This window comes from Alosa alosa, chromosome 6 (genome assembly GCF_017589495.1).
Source record: "Alosa alosa isolate M-15738 ecotype Scorff River chromosome 6, AALO_Geno_1.1, whole genome shotgun sequence".
Taxonomy (NCBI): Eukaryota; Metazoa; Chordata; class Actinopteri; order Clupeiformes; family Clupeidae; genus Alosa; species Alosa alosa.
The window spans coordinates 15305004-15330424 of NC_063194.1; the positions used below are offsets into that span (position 1 = coordinate 15305004).

The following is a 25421-nucleotide window of genomic DNA, read 5'->3' on the forward strand; positions in this document are numbered from 1 at the left end:
TCTCATCATTCATTAAATCAAAAAGTGCTGTCGGTAGTGTTAAAATATCAATTTTCAGCAAAACACAAAATGTTATACTATTGAAGCTATGATATATAAACAAAACCCGCTGTAAAAGCCTTCAGAATATAGACAAAGTCCTTTTAGGCAAGTCCCTCCACATATTGAAATGCATTTTGGGCACTATCGGGCATCAATTTCAGGCAGAACTGCATGTGTGCAAGGCATGACACCAACCTCGCTCCAGCTGCGAGATCACAACACATGATTGGCATGATGTATTCACATGTCAACTTTTGTCGGCGGAAGTGTCAGAATATGTGTAGACAACTGCCATGTTTGCGTTACAAACTAACCCCATACATTTCTATGGGAGATTCTTTGAGTGATGTGTCTCGTCATTAGAAAGACTGATATATAAAGGAGGAAATCTGGAGAGCTTGATGTAGGCAAGTGCTATTGAAATGTTTCAGAATGTGAGGAAAAACAAATTTTAAGGAAACAACCTTAAAAAATATGGTTTGGAATTGAAATCTGCAGACTCAAATCAGAAATGTAGTAAAGCACCGCTGACTGTGGACAACAACAGGAAGGATAGTTGCTTCTTCGGGCCTTGCTCCACGAAGCATGAACATCCACACCTGGCCTATTTGGAGTTCACCCATACGATCTAGTGCTCTGCTTGTGCACTCCATAAGGCTGGTGAGGTTGGTTTTCCAAAGTAGTGGAGGTGGTGGTTGCCTACCTCACCAGCCACATAAGGTCAGCAGTAAACCTATTGCTCCCTGAGAAGGCTTATGCAGGGCTTAATGTGTTTTGGCGTAGGCCGTGCCATTTACAATTTCAAGACATATATGACTGTTTCAGAAATGTTTGCTAAGTTCAGGCACAGATCATTTCCTTGCTTTAAGCAATGCTCATGCATGTGGGCAGTCTTGCCAAGCTCTCACCCCAACCCTGCCTCAGGTGTTGTCCTGACGGCCTTTTCGTGCCGGGCATTTTCTGAGCGCTATGATGGATGCAACAGCTTTTCAGTCGCTTATTCCATGGAAGGTGGACCAAGTTGGGCAGCCCTCTGCATAGCTGTCCTTGAGTATGCTACCCTGGCATAGGTCAGCCTCTAAGCAGACTCTGGCCCCTCAGCCTCAGCCCGTCTCCACCCCCAGTGTCAGAGGTTGGACACGCAACAACATGCTCGTGCTTTTCAAGGGTACTGCTGCGTCCTGCTGAATGCCAACGTCAGACAAGCACAGGGCGGACATCAGTCAAGATACTGTTAGTCTCCCAACGTCAGAATGAAGCTCCACGCCTCTCTTTCCGCAGGCTGTGTAAGCCTGTGACTTTTATAATGGCAACTGTTACTCATGACGCCCCCTCTTAGCCCCAGTGTGGTAGCTCTGTCTACTCTAGTTTTGCCTGAGTTGACCACACATGCAGCTTACACAGCCCATTTGACTATTTCTTGCCTGTTCCTGCTGTACATAATGCTCTGGCAAGCACATACCTTTGCACACCCCCACACCTTACTACTTACCTCAGCAATTGGTGAACATGCACAATCATAGGTACTCCAAATTATTACAAAAGGCTACAGTTCATTCACCCCTACCTTCCACAATAATTCGACCCATGGTAGTGCCTCCTCATTGCGCTCCTATTCTGAGACAGGAAATAATGAAACACACCACAATGAAGCATGCCATCCACCCAATTCCTGCACAAGACAGACTGAGGGTGTTTTACAGCATATACTTTATTGTGCCAGAATATGGTGGCATCAAAGAATGCCAGCAGGAGTCTCTATGCCCCTCTCATGCTCCAGAAGCAGTTATTGAGCTGCTGCCTTCCGTGGCTACACATTTTATGTCTAGAAAGAACTGTTTGTCTGTTTCAGGGTCAAGCAGAGGGCCGTGCACTGTCCAAGCACACTGACTCGTGGAAGCTATTTCGCATAAAAGGCATCAGGCTTCTGGCCCCATCACTTAAAGGCGAAGTATGCAGGTTTTTTGCGTAATTTGCCTTAACCTAACAGCTTCAGAGTCAATGGAATGGTTATATGACTTTTTTCGACCTTTTTTTGGTGGCCGTCTCGCTTCCTCCTAGCGCCTGTGAGCGGAAAAACCACCCTTGCAACTTTGGGCCGGCGGGGTAAGGTAGCGATGGAGTTTCTCAGACATTCGTCATGACAGAGCCAGCAAAAAGAAGCAAAAAACGAGAAAACAGTGAAAGACAGCCTAGACACTAAGAGCTCGCCAGGACCCTGCCTGCTCTGTGTTGTCGTCTCGCGGCAAGTAAGCTAGACTCTAGAAACAAGCCAGTATTCAACTTCTGCAAGGTTTTCAGCTTGTGTTCATGACTCTGATGGTAGTTTAGTACAAGACACAGTTGTCCGTTATCGCCAGTGAGGCACAGTAGACTATACGTGTTGACATTGGTTAACATTGAGTGACCTGAGTTGACATTGGTTAACATTGAGTGAAAAAAAAAAAAAAAAAAAAAAACATTGAGTGACCTCACCTATAAGATGAGGCGTTCTTTAACTGTTATGAACAGGGATGGATTACTGGACGGGCCGGTAGGCCCGGGGGCCCAAGGGGTCAGGGGGCCCTGAAGCCCAAGCCATTGCATGGAGTCATTGCCTCCCCTTAATACATCTAGGCCCAGGGGCCCGAAAGTTCATAATCCGTCCATGGTTATGAATTTATTGGTTCAGTTCATCACCTGATCTGGTAACGTCTCATGTTCTCCTTTAAAGGGTTAAAGAACTGAGGATGTATTCATAACTGTTATATTTTGCAACGTTTGCATGTTTGAAGAACCTATAAATGTACAATATTGTTTTAATCAACTTAAGATTTTAACTGTACCACACACTTTTTGCTTGTTTCTTTCTTGACTTACACTTAAAAACAGTTTTGGGCAGCCATTTTTTTTTTATAATTCATGACTAAACAGTGACTTTTACAGCTTGTTATACAACAGAAATGGATTCAGCACCTAAAATCATATAGAAACAACCCATGAAGTAATTTTCCTAAAAAATGCCTACCACATTTCCAGGGCTATTTCTCAAATTTCGGTCCTGGCTATACAATGGCCCTATTCTGTGGATATGATTCAGAATACTAATGCTCAAGCTTTATGTTGAGATTGAAATGAAGGAAGTAGCAAGTATGGCACGTTTTAATAACTTTAAGGGAAGAATGTAATAACTGAATGTGCTTTACAAACAGATGGTATGTATTCATACACACTGATTTCACTTCTGTCTACTTTGACAGTTCAAACTTTATGGACTTACATCCATGGCTCATGGTCACACGACCAAACTCAATACTATTGTTGGAGTGCTTCGACACGGTGACCTTGGGTAATGCCCACAGCCCGTCTGGCCTGCTGAGAAGCTTTAATCCAGCAAAAGAAAAAAAACCTGAAGAGGATTAGTGTAGTACTGCTCTCTCACCATAGCCACAGTTTGATGTCAGCATGTCCTTATTAGAAAAGGCAATCAAAATCACAAAGTTGTCCACATTTTTTAAGCAGGCTTGACTTATTGACCATTTGACTCTTAAAAAACATTAACTTGTACATCAGTGTTTCACTAGTTTTTTGTATTAAGTAAACACAAAGTATTTAAGGGTCTTGTGACAAGAACACATAAATATGTATGGGTTTACATCCTCAGGCGTTTTTTTTGTGAGCAAAAGTGAAAAGAACTCAAATGTTTTTGCATCAATCAGAAATAGTCTTTTAATGATTGCAAACAGGTATACATCTCATTTTTGCTTTTTGGAGCAAGAAAGACAGATGGGGAATATGTTACATTACAGTGAAGATAAGTAAAACATGTAAAAGAAAATCCTGAGGGGAAGAGTAGTTCACCCGAGACCCACTGCAAACAGACCATCTCTGACGAGACAGAAATCTATATCTGCTCGACGACCAGAGATTTGCTAATTTTCACGTCACGTTGTTTCTACTAGATTAAGTCCACCCTGATCGTTTATCCTACCCCTAACGGAGTAGAAAAGATGAGTGTGCATGTCTCACTGAATTCAAAATTATTCCCAAAAAAAATGTTTGGTTTGAGTCCTGCACCACTGTCTGTTAATTTGTAAAAAGGAAATGCTGTATGCCTAAAGCAGGCTGGCCCCATGTTAAGAATTACTTTACTGCACCTGCCACCCCATTCAGTGCCAAAGAACCACCTGTGGGGTTGTACTGCATGCATATGGCTAAGCCCACCTGCTTCAGTCTCCTTTGACCTTTCCATATAACCCCCCCTCCCACTAAAATGACGCACAGCTGGAAAGCCATCACATACCCCGTCCTACCTCCACACTTAAACTCCATCTTCACCAACATCACTCGTCCCACCTCACCTCGTCTACCCATCCCACCTTTCCCCCCCCATCATTGCTGCCCTCTCCCACCCTACGGTTGTGCTCCACCGAACTTGGAGCTCAGTTTGGCAATGAGGGCCATGATCTTGGGATTGCTCTGGTACTTGGCAATGTTGGCGGGGTTCTGAGCCACGTCCTGGAAGGCCGCCATTACATCTGGGTCCTAGGATGCACACAATCACAATGTTACAGCCCACCTTGCATAAAAGGTGCACAATGCTGCAAAGCATTTACAGAAATGGCATGAATGGCACTGATTACAGGATGCTGTACCTTCATGGCCATGAGCACCTCTGGGTCACTGAGAAGTTTGTCCAAACCAGGGATGCCACCTGGGAAGCCACCGGGACCACCTGGGAAGCCACCTGCAGCACCTGGGAAGCCACCGGCACCACCTGGGAAGCCACCGGCACCACCTGGGAATAGTTACAGAAGCCACATGAACAACACTTCTGTATTTCAGGTCACAGTTCAATTGCTAGTGTCATCATGTTTACAAGGTGTCTGAACTGGTTGTTTGTCTCCAAACATCACAGATACACAATTGTGGAAATAACATGTTAGTTTTGTCAGTTGGGCCTTCATCTTTTACCTGGGAATCCTGGGAAGCCACCAGCCCCACCTGCCTGTTGTCTGGCCTCCTGCTCCTGTAACAGGTACGTCTCTCGGTTACAAAAGCACTGCTACTTTTATACCAGTACTATCTGTCCTAGTCAGAGTATATGATTTGTCTCAATGTCATGGCCTTTGATCAGTTCAGATCATTTGGCCAACTCACCCTCTGGGCCCTCTCGTGCTCCTCTCTGGCTTTCTTCACCCGCTCCTGCCTCTCCTTGATCTCGCGCTCCTCGCGCTTGCGCTCGTATTTGCGCCGGTGCTCAATGATTTTGTTAGCCTGTTCAGGAAACAAATGGCAATTTTTTTTTTAGCAAGATGGCTGCTGACACAATACACTCTTACTCAGTGTAGTCTTCTCACATATAATGGTTAATGAAATACCCGTCATTAATTAACAGTATTTGTAGCATAATCTACATGATCCTACATCTGTATTCTCCTTTAACTCCCAGGACACTTTACAAGCCATGAATTATCAATGACATGTTCCTCAACTGCCAGAATCTAAAATGGCAAGTCCATCTGTTTCCAACTTGCCAAAGATAGCATTGGTATGCATGACAGCAACTCAACAGTGCATTTACCTAGCACACAACTCCCTTCGGATTTTAATCTTGTTCAGTGGCCTATTCACCTTTCCAAATGTTCATTTGGATGCAAATGTGCATGTCATACTTCCATTAAAAGAACAGGCCTGCTAGAGTTTGGAGAAAGTCTGAGGAAACTCTGTACACCAATTCAGGTATACCATTAGAAACAACATAGCTTGGCTTCATGGTGAGAGGAGCCTTGTCCCCAACATGAGGCCTGAGAATGAAAGGACACACACCCTGGGCTGGACTTCTTTCAGCATGGTGCTGGCATCATCGTCGTAGTCAAGCTTGCAGGCCATAGCCAGGTCCTTAGCAGCCTCCTCCCAATGGCCCAGCAACCTAAGAAAGGCAAGGCAGAGCGGTCACACATACTCACTCTACGATGTTACCACACAGCCAGGCAAATGCTGCATAAGTAGTCCTGGACACACCTGTGGGCCTTTCCTCTCCACTTGTACGGCTGTGCAGAGTCTGGGTTGATGTCGATGGCTCGGTCACAGTCTCTTATGGCAGCATTCGGCTTCTGCATCTTGATATACACACTGGAAGAGAGAATCATTAGATGTTATACAATCGTAGCATGCAAAATTAATACATCTAAATAAATGGCCTGTTAAACAGCTTGTGGTGGTTTCTAATTCCTACCTAGCCCGTTTGGCATAGAGGATAGCCAAACATGGGTTGAGTTTGATTGCTTCAGTGAAGAGGTCCAGAGCTTTTTGCAGTTCCCCTACAAGAAACAACAAGAAGAAAGTTACGTCAAATTTGCGATGAGAATAGAAACGAAAGAGGTAAAGACAAAGTTGTCCTCTCTGTGCTTTTAGGAGCTCCATATGGGACATTTTCCTTTAAACAGCAGCTACTTGCAAAAGCACAATGTGAAATATGATCCTGCACCTTCTCCCAGGACTTCAATTGCCTCCATTTTCTTAGCATTTGCCTGGTCCATCATGTCCTCTGTGACCTAAGGAAGCACAAATTTGTCAAAACCTTATAAATAAAAACAAATCAGCTTCAGGTTTTATACAAATGCTTTACAGACACTTACTGTAGGAGAAAATACACATACACTACGACAACAGATAGAAGTAAAATGCTTTCTAAGTTTCCATCAGTATCAAGAAATTTCTGAAAACAATACATGGTGCAGAGTTACACAAATGCCTGATTAATCAATCTCCAATTAGGTTAAGAGCATATGTACAATTGCTGTACAATAGCATAGCATAGGTACAGTATAACAGACATTTAAGTATAACAATATAAGTAAAACAAGGGACATCAATAATAGGGACATCAAACCACTCCCGTACAATGTTTATGGCCTGGGGCACGTCCCCTAATCAATGAGTTTTAGTTCCAGCCGAATCACTTCTTCAAGACATAATTAGGTAACACCAACACATTATATCTCTTGCCCTGTACTAAAGCATCTTCTAGCTAATATCTAAAAAGTAGTGTTTCAAGTGCTATATATAATTTGAAAAGCCTTTACTATCCATATTCAGACAACATTTACTGTACCTCAAGGTTTTCAAAGTCTCCCATTTCCTGGGGTGCATCTGTGTCTGGTTCAATAACTCCTTCGTTGTCTATCTCTGTGGAAAAATAATACAAATATACAGGTAGGATACACTGCAGGTAGAATGACAGATAAAAGAAAATATTTTATAAAACAAAAACGCAATATACTTTAAACAAATGTCCTCCCTGAACTACATACCCAGCTCGCTCTCCTCACTCTCTGATGGTGGGCTTGGCTCAGCTGCTGGCTTTGACGTGGTTGGTGGTGGTCCACATGGGCATCCCCCCTGGACACAACATACACCCGTCAGTGGCAGTGAGAATTCCAGATAACCAAAGGTGTTTCCATCAGAAAAACATAAAAATTCAACATTACCTTGCACGAGGACTCATTGCTGGGGGCTGGGGGGATAGTAGCTCCCAAGCTGAAAGTAAACATGCACCTTATTTTTGGGGGTCTAGTAACATCACGCTGCTCATAATTTGATATGCTCCCATTGAATTATCCACCCAAGGCACGAAGAGAGAGCTCATGCTACATCTAGACCACCTGATACCCTGACAGCAAATTCTATAATGACACTGTAGACACAACTTCAAGTAGGCGGGACTGCATACCTTTCACTGCAAAACACATAGCTAGCCAATTATATTTTAATTATTTATATCTTTACACATATTCTCGTGAGACTGAATGACTCCGTTCATCTGCAGTTAGAGGAAGTAAGATGAACTAAAATGGCAGAAAAAAACATTGGCTACTAACCCCTGCAACCAGGTCCGGAGAAAACCCAGCTCAGGCAGGTGCAACACGGAGGGATTATCATTGCACAGATGCACGAAGGCCTTCAATTCAGTCACTTTCCGCGGGTCCATTCCCACCTCTTTCGATCTGAAGATAAACCTATTACACCGAGAAATGTTACGAAATGTTGTCAAATTGGATTGCGCGAATGTTCCAACCCTGCTTGTGCAGCCAAGGAAAAACGAATTTGGGTAATGTCAACTAGCTACTTTTTAAGCACAGGCCATTCGAAAATATGCCAGTGAAGATGATTTTTCACTTTTCCAAATAGGCATTTACAAATAATGTAAGATTTCAACACACGAACTTAATGTTTAACATTCACTTGCTTTCACAATGGAATATTCTGGAACGGCATCATTACGCAGTTACGTTAAACACTCACATTCAATTGATGAACAATATGAAAAGACCTTTCTTTCAAAAGGGCTGAATTTCATGAAATATGAATGTGCACTACCTGAAACAACAGTATGTGTCTGATCCTTTCGACTACACGGCCTACTCCGAAGCGTTCTGTTCAGTTTTGAATGGCTTCCTCGATCCTCATGCGCGCTCAATAAATATTCCACGACTGGAGCAGCAGATTTTCACTCAGGCAAAAATTAGACAACAGAAATGGTGAAAACAAGTGAGTGAGGTCCTAACGCGACACTTCAACGCGCACATATAATATGTCAGAGACGATCTAGCCAATCACGTAATTCCAATTCTTTCCCTATGCACCAATAAGCCATAAGCTCTTAAAGGCGAGGTTAGCATTTGTCACCTTAGCATACTGTGTTCTTATGTCAAGGGGTGTCTGACATGTAGTCAGTGTGCAATAAGAAACCAATTTTGCGTTGTTAAATGTGGAGGCCTATACGTTACATGGTTTAGAAATGTACCTCGAGATGCTGTAGTTAAACCATTTTGATTGATTAGTCATTTCTGTCAGTTGCAAAATCTCAATGCCTACCTCATGGTGAAAGTGTGGAGACATCTTCTCAGCTTGCAACAATGTTGCCTCTGTCCATGTTGACAAGATGGACCGTCCAATCTGCGTTACGTTCTACTTGGAATCCAGGTCAGATGTACCTTAAATTTACTGAACACGGGTGTTGCATTGCACTGGAATATGGTGCACACTGCAAAGACAGCTAAAATTAACCAAAGATCCGGTATCAACACGAGGACATGAAATGCTTACACATTTTTAATCCCAAGTGGAACCCAGGAATGACCATCAGTGTTAGGAATCAGTCATACTGGTGCCCTTGGTATAACGTTGATATAACAGCCTACTGTCGAAGATTCAAGTCAGAGTACAGTGATACACTGGTATGTGTATGCATGTTGGGATTTAGGTTTAGTCAACAGATTGTTGTTGAGAACACGTACATTTACATGAAGTGGTTTGCTTTGTATAGGCCTGTCTTTTAAATAATCTTTGCACATTATAGACTTTAAAAGCAACTAACAATGCTAATCTTACACCCTCTTCATAGGTTAGAAGCACATATAATAAAACCGAGAAACATTTTCTGGCTTTTCTTGAAGACATAAAACAACACTTTTTACACAATAAAATGGGTATTTCCTAAATAAATTTGATGCAGGATGGAAAGGCCAAAATCGGTTGGAACAAGAGAGCATATCAAGGAATAAATCATTTTAAAGAAAAGTCTCTCCCAATGTGCAATCACTGAGAGTTGGAATAAGAGAACATATCAAAGAATACTGGTATGTATAATTTCAAAGAAAAGTGTCTCCCATGCTACAATCACTGAGAGTTAATCCTGATAGATGAGCCAGATGTAACACATGTTTGAGTCTGTACACAGTATATTTAAATTAGCTAGATGCTTTAGTACAGGGCAAATATATTTTTCATCACTATCTCTGCTTGCCGTTACAAACCCATGCCATGACCTTGTTGCAGTTGAACTAGAAGCTACCAGAACTTATAATCTGAAAAAAATATCTTCACAAAAGTGCCATGATTTTAAGTGTAAGACCAGTGTATTAAGTGTAAGACCAGTGTAAGACAAGAGTTAGTAGGGTAGGAAGGTGGGGTTCACCTGCACCTGAAAGGTATATTTTTTTAACCTAGCTTTTTGTAATCCTTAAGGTGTTTAGAAAAGGAATTTTGATGTTCCCCACACAAATTATTGTCCCATATGTGTTTTTTTGTATCATCTTTTGTGGTTGTGCTTGATTTTCGCTGTAAAAAATGAAAACTTTAAATCTACATAGAATCTGAACAATACATCCTACAGACACAATCCACCCCAATTTGTCTTCGTCTTTCCATGAGGAATTGATAGTTACGAGGATTGTCATGATTAGATGATATATGGTGGTATTAAAACTCTAATAAACACCAAAAATGTAAAAAATCGGTGACATTGGATCACTGGAACTCCTCCCCTATGGACCCTATTGATATATGTTTTCTAACTTTTGTATTTTTACAGTCTTTAAGATGTCTAATAAGCAAATGTTGATGATCCCTACTTGAAATATTGTCACATGTTGGTCCAAATGAACATCTCCCATAGTAAGGAGTTACTATTCAAACCGTTATATTGGTATTATATTTATTGAAACAAAACAGAAAAACACTCATATAGTCAAATATGTGGATATATAGGGTATAACAAATCCCCATTAGAATAAACTGAAATAGAAAAGAGTGATTCTAATGAAAGGTCAAAAGGTCAAGGGCAATGATGTCTATACATAATACGACAGGTCTTCATAATCAATCTCTTGCTCCTTGTCTTCTTCACCATCTCCATCCATCTCCTCGACTGTTTCCTCCAGCAAGCCAGTGAGTGAAGTGGGGAGGATAGGTCCACAACACACTGATTCCAGGGTACCCTCTTCAGTCTTTTCCCAGCCTTGACCAGGATCATGGTGCTTGGGACACCAGAATATCGGTGTGGCTGCTCTCTTGGAGATGGCCAGACGGTGGTTGACACGGTTGATCTGTGGGACCAGGTTGTCTCTGCAGTGCAGGAGCTGGGACAGATCCACCTTGGATCTGGTGGGAAGCGTCTCATCCTCTCCAATCATTTTTTTTCACTATGATGCTGCGCATGTTGTTCACAGATTTTTCACGGGCCTGGCCATACATTACACAATCTAAATGCCTCGATGTCCTCCACCACATCTGGCTCCACAGATCACTGATCACCAAGTTTTCTGAGGACATAAATAATTATAGTATTACAAAGTCACAATGTATCAATATCTATGTTCAGCATTATTTGCCATTACATGCTACAGAATATCTGACTAAAAATATTCACTTGAAGGCCGCATGGTACTTTGGATTACTCTGTAGCTTTTTCAGAGGTCCAACGTTCCCTTTGCCTCTAAAGGCACTTGTAACGTCTTCCCTTGTGAAGGCATTACAGGCCAGTATTGTTGTGCAGTAGTCTGCCCCTAACATTCTGCCAGTTCGCTGACATTTAGGATCCGCCTGTGCTTTCTGGTCCCAATGTCGACGTAGATGGTCAGCGGGGCGGATTAGCCGTGGTGTAGGAGGATGAAGAGAATGTCTGTGTCTGGAGTCCTCACGCAGCCACCTGGTGCCCCAGTTGGTGACATACAGCAGGTGCAGAACAACCTGGGTGTCAGTCTGTTCCTGGGTTGACTCCACCTGAGGTATCTCACATGTGGTCACCTGAAACAAGTTATTGAGTAAGGTGTGATAGTATTTAGTAATGCAACATTTGACTAGTTTGTCATGTATAACTGGGCTTGGCTAAATATTTCCCAAAAGTTTCTAATAAAGAAGAATAGTGAGAAAGACTGTTAAAATACTCACATTGCCACCCGATGACTCCAACTGATATGATTTGCCTTCAACTACTACCACTGCTGTTCCACATTTCTCCAGCCATTGATGCAGATGCTTTGCTGACCCACACCTCAAGTAGCAGTTTACAGAGTTGTGTCTTGTTCTCATCATTTGCAAGGAAGAGTTTGAAGTCACTCGGCTTCCTTGTTGCAGGACCACCTATGATGTACCGCTGGGACACGCCACAACACAATCGCTCCTGAGCTTTGACAGAATCATCATGGTAGCAGTCTGTTGAGAAGACAAAATGCTTCTTAGCCACCATATGGTCAAGGGACTGAAGACAAATTCCCTCGAACGTTGGTGGGAGGTTCATCAATGCATGGAAGAGTGCATTGCCATCCTGGATGTAGAAAGCATACTTCGGATAAGGCACATCTTCAAGAGCATCTTCCATCAAGTAGTGAAGCATTGCAGCCTTGTTGGTCTTATGAAGAACCCATCAGCTGTGCCTAGGCTGGGAGGAACTGGCTGCAATGCTTTACTACTTATTGGAAGATGCTCCTGAAGATGTGCCTTATCCGAAGTATGCTTTCAACATCCAGGATGGCAATGCACTCTTTCATCCTCCCAATCAACGTCTCTCTCTGACCTCTTAAACCTCCCACCAACATTCGAGGGAATTTGTCTCCAGTCCCTTGACTATATGGTGGCTAAGAAGCACTCCTACCATGATGATTCTGTCAAAGCTCAGGAGCGATTGTGTTGTGGCGTGTCCCAGCGGTACATCATAGGTGGTCCTGCAACAAGGAAGCCGAGTGACTTCAAACTCTTCCTTGCAAATGATGAGAACAAGACACAACTCTGTAAACTGCTACTTGAGGTGTGGGTCAGCAAAGCATCTGCATCACGGCTGGAGAAATGTGGAACAGCAGTGGTAGTAGTTGAAGGCAAATCATATCAGTTGGAGTCATCGGGTGGCAATGTGAGTATTTTAACAGTCTTTCTCACTATTCTTCTTTATTAGAAACTTTTGGGAAATATTTAGCCAAGCCCAGTTATACATGACAAACTAGTCAAATGTTGCATTACTAAATACTATCACACCTTACTCAATAACTTGTTTCAGGTGACCACATGTGAGATACCTCAGGTGGAGTCAACCCAGGAACAGACTGACACCCAGGTTGTTCTGCACCTGCTGTATGCCGCTCAACTGGGGCACCAGGTGGCTGCGGTGAGGACTCCAGACACAGACATTCTCTTCATCCTCCTACACCACGGCTAATCCGCCCCGCTGACCATCTACGTCGACATTGGGACCAGAAAGCACAGGCGGATCCTAAATGTCAGCGAACTGGCAGAATGTTAGGGGGCAGACTACTGCACAACAATACTCGGCCTGTACGTCTTCACAGAGGAAGACGTTACAAGTGCCTTTAGAGGCAAAGGGAACGTTGGACCTCTGAAAAAGTTACAGAGTAATCCAAAGTACCCTGCGGCCTTCAAGTGAATATTTTTAGTCAGATATTCTGTAGCATGTAATGGCAATTAATGCTGAACATAGATATTGATACATTGTGACTTTGTAATACTATAATTATTTATGTCCTCAGAAAACTTGGTGATCAGTGGTCTGTGGAGCCAAATGTGGTGGAGGACATCGAGGCATTTAGATTGTGTAATGTATGGCCAGGCCCGTGAAAAATCTGTGAACAACATGCGCAGCATCATAGTGAAAAAAAAATGATTGGAGAGGATGAGACGCTTCCCACCAGATCCAAGGTGGATCTGTCCCAGCTCCTGCACTGCAGAGACAACCTGGTCGCACAGATCAACCGTGTCAACCACCGTCTGGCCATCTACAAGAGAGCAGCCACACCGATATTCTGGTGTCCCAAGCCCCATGATCCAGGTCAAGGCTGGGAAAAGACTGAAGAGGGTACCCTGGAATCAGTGTGTTGTGGACCTATCCTCCCCACTTCACTCACTGGCTTGCTGGAGGAAACAGTCGAGGAGATGGATGGAGATGGTGAAGAAGACAAGGAGCAAGAGATTGATTATGAAGACCTGTCGTATTATGTATAGACATCATTGCCCTTGACCTTTTGACCTTTCATTAGAATCACTCTTTTCTATTTCAGTTTATTCTAATGGGGATTTGTTATACCCTATATATCCACATATTTGACTATATGAGTGTTTTTCTGTTTTGTTTCAATAAATATAATACCAATATAACGGTTTGAATAGTAACTCCTTACTATGGGAGATGTTCATTTGGACCAACATGTGACAATATTTCAAGTAGGGATCATCAACATTTGCTTATTAGACATCTTCAAGACTGTAAAAATACAAAAGTTAGAAAACATATATCAATAGGGTCCATAGGGGAGGAGTTCCAGTGATCCAATGTCACCGATTTTTTTTTTACATTTTTTGGTGTTTATTTGAGTTTTAATACCACCATACATCATCTAACCATGACAATCCTCATATCTATCAATTCCTCATGGAAAGACGAAGAGAAATTGGGGTGGATTGTGTCTGTAGGATGTATTGTTCAGATTCTATGTAGATTTAAAGTTTTACATGTTTTACAGCGAAAATCAAGCACGGACACAAAAGATGATACAAAAAAACACATATGGGACAATAATTTGCATGGGGAACATCAAAATTCCTTTTCTAGACACCTTAAAGATTACAAAAAACTAGGTTAAAAAAAAATATACCTTTCGGGTGCAGGTGACCCCCTCCTTCCTACCAGACTAAGTAATATACCACCTCTTTGATATGCATCACACTATTGACACGCTCTTCTAATTTTTCCTCCTCAGACAAGATAACCATTAAAGGTCCACCCCATGATTCTGATGAAAAGTTATTGTTGTTTCGGATCAACAGCTAATCAAATTACACCCTCCCTCCCTGTCATGCTCCTGAAGCAACAGGCTGTTTTATTTATGGTTCGGTCTGAGACAGTTTTACTCTTCACTGTATGTTAAAACTTCACCGTTTGCACCAGGCTGCTCGCTGTTTGCACCATTTTAGTTATCTGTTAACTGGTTACCTCTACCAAAAACCAAAGTGGGCACTCCATTTGTGATGAGGCTGTGTGAGAAGTCCGTATTTGTGTTCTCTAAAACAACCCTTCTTAACACCCCTGTGTCATGTTGTTTTTTTGTGTAGGCTGCCTGTGGTGTCCGTGCAGAAGTGTGTCAGTGAAGACGGGAGGATGGAAGAAAAAGAGTTTTCCTCACAGATACTTGGGCCAGCCTAGTCCTTATACTCACCCCCATCTGGTCAAACATGGTAAATGGGATGGCTGGGGAAGACTTTACATGTGAAACACCAGCATACATCATACTCTGACATGTTGCATTTTTTCCCCATCTTGCTTATTATTACCACCTTGTCTTGAATTCTTGTTAGAATGTGAGTCTGGTATCTCAGCATTTTGACTTGATTATGGGGCATGTTTCAACCGATACAGTGAAAAAATGCCTCTGCGCGCAATTGAATAGGGGTATCCAATCAGAGCAATGAAATATGTGAACCCTTTAGAGAGAACAGCAAAAAAAATACTTCTCGACAAAACACTGTTTTCTGTCTGTCTTTTATAGTTGTTGCGCTGTCATATCTTGTGTTACTCAATGAACCAACTCCATACCCAATTTCCCAAATTTTAATTTGCCAAAGTATTCTAGTCCGACACGTCTCTCAGCACACACACTTGGTTACTCGATCAGAGGGTTTGAAACAACTCTCTATGTTGTGTGAATCTAAAGAATTTGTTTTTTTTAATTTCATGGATATAGATTTCTCTGGAGTTTGGTTATGGAAATCTTGATAAAGTCATGGAATCTTATAATTCCCCTTTTTAGACCTGGCCAAGACATGAATTCAAAAAATGATTTGAAACTTTGGGAAAAATCTGGACATTTGATAGTCCTTATATGTACTGTAGGTCTAACGATGGTGCTGATCTATTATTTTTACAGATAGGCTAATGATTAATTGTAAAAAAAAAGACTCCCTGATAGTTTCCTTTTGAGCTAGACTTACTAGTTGACAATAAATGAAGATGTTGTTGCTTTAATTGTTGCTTTAATTTTCTTATAGTGAATTTAGCAACTGTCTATACTGTCTGTCAGTTGCTTTGGATTGAGGTATCTGTTTAATGAATACCGTAAATAGCAGAAGTGAATTTTCTTTCTTCCCTTGACCCTGAGCCAGTGCTAACACCTGCATGCATATGTACGGTCAATGTGCACATGTGTGGACCAAAAAATGTTGATGCTGTGAGGACGGTCCATGTAGACCTTCCTGGACACTAATATTACAATCTTTACCATAGCTGTGTCACTGGAGATGCATATGTCCTGCTTTACAGAGGTGCTAAAGTAAAGGCATTAATAGGCTGCCAGGGTGATGTAATGATCTAATATCGCTGTCTCCAAAGCTTTGCAGTCAATCCAGTTAAATAGAAATGAAATGCTATTGCAGAAAAAGCTTGCTCTTATTTGATTGTATTTCTCTAACCTAAAGTAGTTTGACGGTTACTGTAGAGGACTTGACCATTATCATGGTTCATCATGTATGACAACTCATCCTTACATTTATGTTGTGCCTCTTGCTTGTTTAAATGCACTTCCATGTTTGGGTCTGTTCTCAGGTGAGGTGACCCCTGGTCTGACCCAGACGGAATACGAGATCCGTCGCCAGCGGCTGGCTTTGCTTGTGGAGGCTCAGTCGGACAGGTTGGGAGGCAGCTCTCCGCGCACCTCAAACGTGGTGATCGTCCTCTCCCACCCCACCCGCTACATGACCAACGACATCCCCTACCCCTTCCACCAGAACCAGGACTTCCTCTACCTCACGGGCATCTTGGAACCCGACAGCGCGCTGGTGTTGCATGGCACTAGGCGGCCGGACAACGCCATCCTGTTTGTGCCCCGCCGAGATCCCGCCCGCGAGCTGTGGGACGGCCCGCGTTCTGGGAAGGACGGAGCGGCAGCACTGACTGGGGTGGAGAGGGTGCACAGCACAGAGGAGCTGAGCCTCGTGCTCAGGACCCTTAAAGGTGAAGTACCGACAATTAACATTTGTTACTCTCCACGCCAAAATCAGTCAGAAGTGTGTTATATGGGGATATAGAATGTGTTTGCTGAAATGGTTTGATTGTACATTTTGGGATAATTTCACAATATAATGTCTACACTTTCATATTGTGAATGAATGTTGCAGAAATTCATACCTTGGACCTTTTAGTGTCATGCCAGCCATCACTTTTGTAGTTGTTTAACACTGTTAATACTGTAGGTTTATGGATGTCATTCTTGGGCTTTTATACAGGAAAAAGCTGTCTAATGGTTCATTGTAGTGTACCTTACAAATGCAAATGCACAGAATTTCGAGGGCTATTGGGATTGTGTAGAGCTAAACTGGCTACTTTGCCAATGTAGTTACCAGAAGGATGATGGGTCACAAATCAAATGCAAACGGCAGAGAGCCAGAAACTGTATTTGGGAATCTAGCAATGAAATGGGCGAACCCAATTTATTGTTTGTGTTCAATACACCTAGCATCTAGAACCTAGCATCACTTTGCTTGCCAACTTTCCAGCTTTTGAGGCCAGATGTTATTTTCAGCACATTGTCATAAGGGTAGAGGGTAAAAGACACACATCACCTCTATAGTCTCCATATTTGTAGTAAGTTCTAGCTCTGACAGACCTTCTTATATCTAACTGTGAAGGTAGCCCAGTTGTACCAGCAGGTGGAGCTGATTGAAATAAAGTATTTCTCTACTCTCAGTAGGGTCTCTTCCAAAGAGATTGAATTTGAATTGTGGCAGAAATTTTTAATAGAAAAGAGCACACTCTTTCATGCCTTTTGACAGCAGGCAAAAGCAAATCCATTGCCAAAAATGACAATAAATAGTTCATTCATGTAATATGACATGTGAGGCTGGCATCACCAGAAAGAGATGAAGGTGCCTCGGTTGACTCAACGCCACTTCCACAGGCTCCTTAACCCTTTGAGGAGTGAGTTTTTTTCCCATTACATAATTATTCCAGGCAGATATAGACAATATACATTGACAACTATTTCGTCCCCTTAGAATTATAAGGCTCTATCTGGCATTTTTGTCAAAATTCAGTTATTAACATTCTTATTCTGTGACACCTTAAGGCCCCTATTGTGCACCTGGCGCTAGGTGGCGCAAAGCGCAATGCAAAGCTTATTCTTATCTTATGAAGTGTTGATTTTAACGCCATGCGCTCCTCTTCTATTAAACCGTGCGCCCATGGGTGTGGTAATTGGCGACATAAGGTGTGGTGTGGCGCATTACCCAAAAATTGCTATCTTACACCCTCTAAAAATCATTACGCCACTGACCAAGAAAAAACTGGTCTATAACGAAAGGCACATATGAAGCACAACTGAAGATGCACTGTCATGAGATGTAAGCAGCAACTCCTCTGCAGGATAAATGTCCTTAGGATTTCTATTCAGTCATTCGAACATTATTGGGGTAAGTGTTGCTTTTTTCAGGCTATGTTTTTCGATAGTAACCCCTTAGTGAAAGTAATTAACTGTGTAGAACTGCTTTGTCGTTGACTATGAGACCAAGATGAAGTTAGTTTTACTTTGCCTATGAGTTCAAATAAAAGGTGAGTGCAGATGCATGTAGGCTATACTCTTCTAGTCACAAACAGGTTTTTGTAAAGCACAGTTTAGTGGAAGCAGATTCCTTCAAATGCGGCTGACTAAAATACTGAACGCCCAAAACACACCCATGACAGATTAAGAAACATAAGAACAACCTTTTTTTGCGACAACCGCCCGACGTTTGACCACATAATCGCTCCATTAAATTAGTGAATGTGGACTGGCCACAGCTTTAATGTCAATAAACTTTATACCCAAAAAAAGAAAACACAGTTTCACTCATTTGTAATGGTTAATAAAAAATATGCATCCATAGTTGACCTTACTACATGCTCTCCTGTACCAGGTGCCACGGTGTGGTACGACAGCACCCAGCCCTGCCACCCGCGGCTACACCAGTCCCACGTGCGGCCCCTGCTGGAGGGCGGGGCGGCGGTGCACCCCCTCAGGGCCCTCACGCACTCCCTCCGAGCGGTCAAGAGCCCCGCCGAGGTGGCTCTGATGAAGCAGGCCGGCCACATCGCTGCTCAGGTATGCAGCACCACAGAGTATGTGATGAGAAAGGACAGCTCTTGTGGATAGGGGGGGGGGTTATAAGATATATGTGCCATAGCCTCTATTGACATCCCAGGGTCCTCTGTTTTTTTTTTCTTTGGTTCACAATTAGTTGGATAGTTACTACTAATAAAGTAACTACAACTTCATTTCCAGAAAAGGTGGGATTGTGAATGAAATGCAAATAAAATGGTAAATAATGTTTGTTTTATACAAACTAATTTCCCCTTACTTTTAACTTTGACTATTTTATGGATTTTAGAACGCTGATGATCATCAACTTGCAGTGGATGAGTATTTTGAGGTCCAATGAGTCAATTTCAAAAAGTTAAAAAACATCATCTTTGTCTGTATAGGCCAAACAGGAAAAGAGGCTGTTATCAGTATCAGGTTGAAACACCAGTGTGTCAAAGCACAGGGCTGTGTCAGAGCCTGTGGCATCCAATATATGACATCGTCAAGAGTACCACTGATGCAGAAAGACATGAAAAGATTTTGGGGCTACATAAACTGCTGTCCAGATATTATCTTTTCCAAGGGCACTTCTGTGTTATATAAGGAGATAGATATACTTTATTAATCCCGAGGGAAATTTAGGCAACACCAGTAGGACAACACCAAACCAAATTCTGTCTGGATTTCTAGTGCATAGCAGCATGTACAAAAAGTGCAGATATTAAACTAGCCTGCCTACAGTCATAAACTGTCACCAGCATTTTACATGTTGTCTTTTAAAATGGCATTGTACTACAGTAGGCCTAAGGATCATATCCTCTTCAGTCCTGAAAATTGACTTTTTTCCAACAGCACGTTTTGTGATGAAACATGTTCATTCATGGCCATTAATGAGCAAAAGACAATAATGTTCTGTATACACAAGATTGTCAAGAATTTGAAAAGAATTTGGCGTCTTAGAGTCAGAACATTGATCAACAAAAAAACAAATGTCCAGCATCCACTTTAAAAAAATCAAGCAGGCTTGGACTTGGTGATATCTTAATTATGTGTGTATTTTGATGATCATATGCTGATTTTAGTTTGAAGTATATGTTTTTGGGCTTTTGCCTTTATGTCAATAGGACAGAGGAAGCGAGTTGGAGAGAGAGATGGGGTGAGATCAGGAAATAACCGCAGGTCGGAATCAAACCTGGGTCTCCATGGGCACCGAGACCCAAATGTGGTACGGTGCTGACTCCTCCGCCACAGCTCCCCTCATTATGACCGTCGCTAGTGTAGAGGTCATATAGGTTTAGTCATAGTTTTTTTTTTCTTCAGTAATTTTGTGTCAACGATTCCCAGGACACTGAAAGACCGTGCTGCACGAAACTTGGAGGTTAGGGCGGACACAGTATTCTGTGAATATCTCGAGAACTTTAGGGCCTAGGAGGACCACATTTTTTTGTACGCTGGGCTCAAGGGGCCATCTCAACCCATCCCATAACCATTCACATAGTTAAAATTGAAAAAGCAAAACTAAGGCTCTGCAATTGCAGGTATCTTTGGATGATGTGTTCAGAACTGCATGAAATTTGACCTGTAGGATCACTATGACACCCTCTGAATGCATACAGAGTTTTGTGGAATTCCATTCATAGAGGGCCATACAATAAATTAATTTATGTGTACATTTAGTGACTGTACACACACACACACTCACAAGCGAACACACACACACCATTACCTACCCCCCCACACACATACACACACACACAGATAAGCACACATATATACAGAAGCAAACATACATGTGCTTGGGTGTGTGGGTGGGTGTGTGTGGGTTCGCTTGTGAGTATGTGTGTGGGGGTAATGGTGTGTGCGTGTGCCTGCTTGCCTGCATATCTGTGTGTTTGTGTGTGTGTGTGTGCGCGAGTGTGTGTGTGTGTGTGTGTGTGTGTGTGCATGTGCGTGCGTGTGTGTGCATGTGTGTGTGTGTATTTATGTGTGTGTGCGTGCATGCGTACGTAAATCCACGAAACTTGGCATGCATTTAGAGCAGTGTTTTTCAACCTTTTTTGTGCCACGGCAGACTTTTGACACTTAAAATGTCCCACGGCACACTAACATCCTGTGTGAAGAAAAAATAAACATACCATAGCCTAAGATTTCAAATAATACACAGATATGGCCTTATTATGGCTTCTATGCAAGACCTGCTCAATAAAACAAGCGCCCTCTGTTTCATTTGTAGGTGACTATATCTAATTTAATTGTTGTTATGAACTGGATATGTGATGATTCTGTGAATACTGGATATGGGGCCCCCGTTGTACAATGCCTGCATACCACAAATAGTGCAATCATACAATCAATGGGAGCATGTGGTTATAAATTCTTTGATGCAACAGTTGCTTTTCTGGACCAGTGAGTGACATTTGGGTAATTTTCTGCGGCACACCTGATTATCTCTCACGGCACACTAGTGTCCCCCGGCACGGTGGTTTAAAAAACACTGATTTAGAGGGTGTCATAATGATCCTACACTTCATTTTGTGCAGTTTTGAACCCTACAGCCAAAGATACCTGCGATTACAATGCCTCGTTTTTGAGGATATGGGATGTGTGGACATGGCCCCTGGAGACCAACATACAAAAATAATTTGGTCATCCTAGGCCCTATGGTTCTCGAGATATTCACAGAAAACTGTGTCCGGCCATCTACAGGCCGATTGGTGTACAGTCACTAAATGTACACATATATTAATTTGTTGTATGGCCCCCAATGAATGGAATTCCACGAAACTGGCATACATTCAGAGGGTGTCATAATGATCCTACGCTTCAAATTTCGTGCAGTTTTGAACATGTCTGTCAAAGATACCTGCGATTACAACGCCTCGTTTTTGCTTTTTCATCATTAACTAGGTGGCGCTATACCTCAAATGAGTGGATATGGGATGGGGTGACATGGCCCCTTAAGACCAACGTATGAAAAAAAGTTGGTCATCCTAGGCCCTACGGTTCTCGAGATATTCACAGAAAACTGTGTCTGGCCTACCCTACTTTCGGGGGTGGGCGACGGTGCGGTGGGGGGCCGACGGATCAAAACAAAAAACAAAGGTTCCGTGTCATCCTTGTGGGGCTACATGCCCACTAAGTTTCCTACAGCCCGGTCTTTCAGTGTCCTGGGAATCGCTGACAGAAATTCACTGAAGAAAAAACATCCGGAAGAATAAAAACTCTGTCTAAACCTATAATAATGTATTTAGACCTGTCTTTGCACATTTACACATTCCAACTGCATTTTTTTTATTTGCAGGTATTGCTACTAACGTTTACCATAGCCATTTTCGATTTCAAAACTGACGTCATTCTATCTTGTTACTGTTTGGCCTGCCACTTAAGGGAAATGCTATGACAGTAGCCATACTAGTATCTCAATTCATTCAAAATGAACAGATATTAGTTTGTCCTACTTGAATACTTTTACTGTCTTTGATGAATATTGGTCTTGTTTAACATTAGTGTAGCTTGGTATGACTGACCATGACATCCTGTTAAACTGCTTGGAGGACAAAGTAGGCCTGCAGTTTCCAGTTTAAGATCATTCACCTCCTGAAAGAGAGAACGTTCCCAGACAAATTAGTTAGCTGCTCTTCATCCTCTGTTTCCATCAAATGTGGCATCCACCAAGACCTCTTTTATTCTTACTACACGTGCTACCACTTGATTCCATCCTCAAGATTTAACAGTCAGTATCACTGCTATGCAGACGACACACAGACAACGTTGTATTTAACAGTTATATCTGATGGCACTACCACATAAAGAACCTGTTTAACTGCTTAGACAACATAAAATCCATCAAAATTCAACAATAGGAAAACTGAAGTGATAATATTTGCCTCTCCTTGCTTTGTTACTAGTTTAAGAAATATACTCATTCCCCTGTCAAATCTGCACAGTGTGGTCAGTGTTGTTGTTCAGTTGGACAGTGCTCTAAATTATAACAAATAACTCAGCATTGTGATGAAAGTTTTTATCAACTTAAAATCATTGCCAAATTTAAGATGTTTTTGTCTTATAATGATCTGGAAACATGTTTTTTTTTTTACCTCTCGACTGGACTGTTGTATCTTGTATCTTGAATACAGGTTTGACTCCAACATTGCCAGACAACAAATGGTTCAAAATGCAGCAGCCAGACTTTTAAAGAGAGCTCATCAGTCCTGTTCTGGTTCAGTTGCATTAGCTACCCGTAAAACATAAAATTGATTTGAACAACGGATTAGCTCCATCCTTTCCTTAACGGATTAGCTCCATCTTGCATTAAAGATACAAATACGAATATGAATACTTTATTATCCACAGATGTGAACATTTTCCTTTGGTTTCACCAAGAAGGGAGACAAGGGAGACATTTAATAGAAAATGACATGACAAAGGTTGCATCTACAAGAAGCCAAATTAATAAATAAATAGAATTTATTTATTATTATTTTATGTATTTATCTATCTAAAAGATAAATATAGCCTACTAAAAATGCTTGCTGTGCATAGAACCTGCAATCCGAAAGTCTGTCTGGCCCTACATTCAATTCTTATGTACGGTTTCTAGTGTTATTTAGCACCTTCACAACATTAGGGACGAAGGATTTCTTAAAGATGTTTCTATTTGCTGTTGGTACTCTAAAACGCCTCCCTGAGGGTAGGAGTTCATATTTGCTGTGTAATGGATGGGAGGGGTAACTAATAATTTGCTCAGCTGTGTCTGTAATGCGTTCCTCATAAATACTGCTTAAGTGCCTTTGTGGCTTCCCTATCATTTTTGAGGGAATGCTCACTATTCTCTGCAGTTAAAAATAGGACACTTTCCACTAAGCTTTTATATACAGTTTCCAGGATGTTTTGGTTCACTCCAAAGTTGTTGAGCTTTCGTAGCAGGTAAAGCCGTTGAGAATACCTCTTAAAGACGAAGTCAGTGTTTTCCTTAAAAGTAAGTTTTAGTAGATAGGCAAGGAGGACTTGCACTCTGAGAAACAAATAATCACAGCACTTTTGCACTTTCTTGCACTTTTTGCACACTGTGTTGCCTCAAAAAACTTTTGAAAAAAATATGTAAAAAACTAAATACAGTTGTTTAAAAAACAACCTTTTGGGATTATTTGTTTCTCAGAGTGCAAGTCCTCCTTGCCTATCTACTAAGACTTTTTGACCACTGCACCAGAGAACTTTTCTTAAGAGGACTTAAAAACAAGGCGCAGCTCTACTTCATGTTTTTTGACTTAAAAGTAAGTTTGCCATCAATATATGTACCAAGGTATTTAAAATCATTAGGATAGAAAAACCGAACTCTCAAGTATATTCTCTTTACTTATTTATTAATGCCATGTCCACAGACGCGTTTCAGCCTAAGCCTTGTCTTAGGCCGAAACGCGTCTGTGGACATGGCATTAGATAGAGACAGATAGAGACATGGCATTAGATAGAGAGTGTCATGGTGATGGTGCAAATGAGTAAGTCCAACAGTGCAACAGTGCAAGAATAAAGTCTATATATATCTATATATATACCGTATTTTCCGGACTATAAGTCACACTTTTTTTCATAGTTTGGCTGGTCCTGCGACTTCAGGTGCGAATTATATATGAAAAAATATATAATTGAACATGTTTTTAAATGTTAATTCATATTAACTGACATGAACCCTACATGAAAAATAACTATCTATCTGCAAGAGAGCACTCTCAAATGCACAAGTTCTGTGCACTTTCAGTCAGAGATTAGGTAGCCCTATGCCTGAAGCACACATGCATACCTAAAGCCTCAAATTATGGCCGGGATTCTATTTATAGCTGGGCCTCAGATTCGGACAAATAAAGGCCAGTAATAATTTTGTTTCAATTTAACTCATAAAAGAGCTCTTCTTAATATTTTCTTTTGTTGGTTGGTTTAATATTGTTGCCAATGAAAAGTCATTGTCTTACACCACGAGTCTCCAACACGTTGCTCTCAAGCTACCAGTTGCATGCCGCCCCCTTCTGAGCTTGTCAGAGGCTGAATCAGTAACCTACATTTAAACCCAATTGTTGCTGCAGAATAAAAGAAATAACAAAATTTAGGCTATCTAGACCTCTTTGGCTATACGGAATAAGGTTTCCATTTCAGCACAACACATGAATAAATGAAAGCGGATGCCTTATCTTGCAATAAGAGGATGGAAATCCCGACACCCTTTCATGAACCATCAAATACCCCACAGATTTCAGTGGTCATCAGTCCCGATATTTAGCAATATCAAACAGTAGCCTACAAGCCATGCCCCAAACAAAGGTGCTGTGCTTTGCGCAGCCTAAATAAAAGACCCATAATTTGAGGATTTACGATAGTCTGTCTCCTAAACATTCCTCACCCGTTATCTAGACATGCATGAAAATATTTGAAAACAAAACTCACTGCCATGTAGGCTAATATTTGATCACTGTTTTGCTACTAATTATCTTTCACATAATGAATACG

General features: G+C 41.7%; 2 protein-coding genes across 2 annotated transcripts in view; one reads left to right on the forward strand and one right to left on the reverse strand.

Annotated features, from left to right (window-relative positions):
- Window positions 1–3724: 3724 nt before the first annotated feature.
- st13 (ST13 Hsp70 interacting protein) lies at window positions 3725–8562 on the reverse strand. The gene is made up of 13 exons (XM_048246212.1): window positions 8404–8562; window positions 7905–8042; window positions 7515–7563; window positions 7338–7425; window positions 7139–7212; window positions 6512–6578; window positions 6260–6344; window positions 6046–6156; window positions 5851–5953; window positions 5182–5298; window positions 4996–5050; window positions 4677–4819; window positions 3725–4566 (listed from the first exon to the last, which is right to left on the reverse strand). Exons 2-13 carry the CDS (start codon window positions 8012–8014, stop codon window positions 4435–4437), a joined length of 1134 nt encoding a protein of 377 aa, XP_048102169.1. The 5' UTR covers window positions 8015–8042; window positions 8404–8562; the 3' UTR covers window positions 3725–4434.
- Window positions 8563–8671: 109 nt separating this feature from the next.
- The window catches only part of xpnpep3 (X-prolyl aminopeptidase 3, mitochondrial), a 34933-nt gene continuing 18183 nt past the window's right edge, over window positions 8672–25421 (forward strand). The window contains exons 1-4 of the mRNA XM_048246202.1: window positions 8672–9009; window positions 14926–15048; window positions 16412–16819; window positions 18757–18941. Of these exons, the coding sequence (XP_048102159.1) occupies window positions 8943–9009; window positions 14926–15048; window positions 16412–16819; window positions 18757–18941 (783 nt within the window). The 5' untranslated portion in view covers window positions 8672–8942. The remainder of the gene's footprint in view (window positions 9010–14925; window positions 15049–16411; window positions 16820–18756; window positions 18942–25421) is intronic.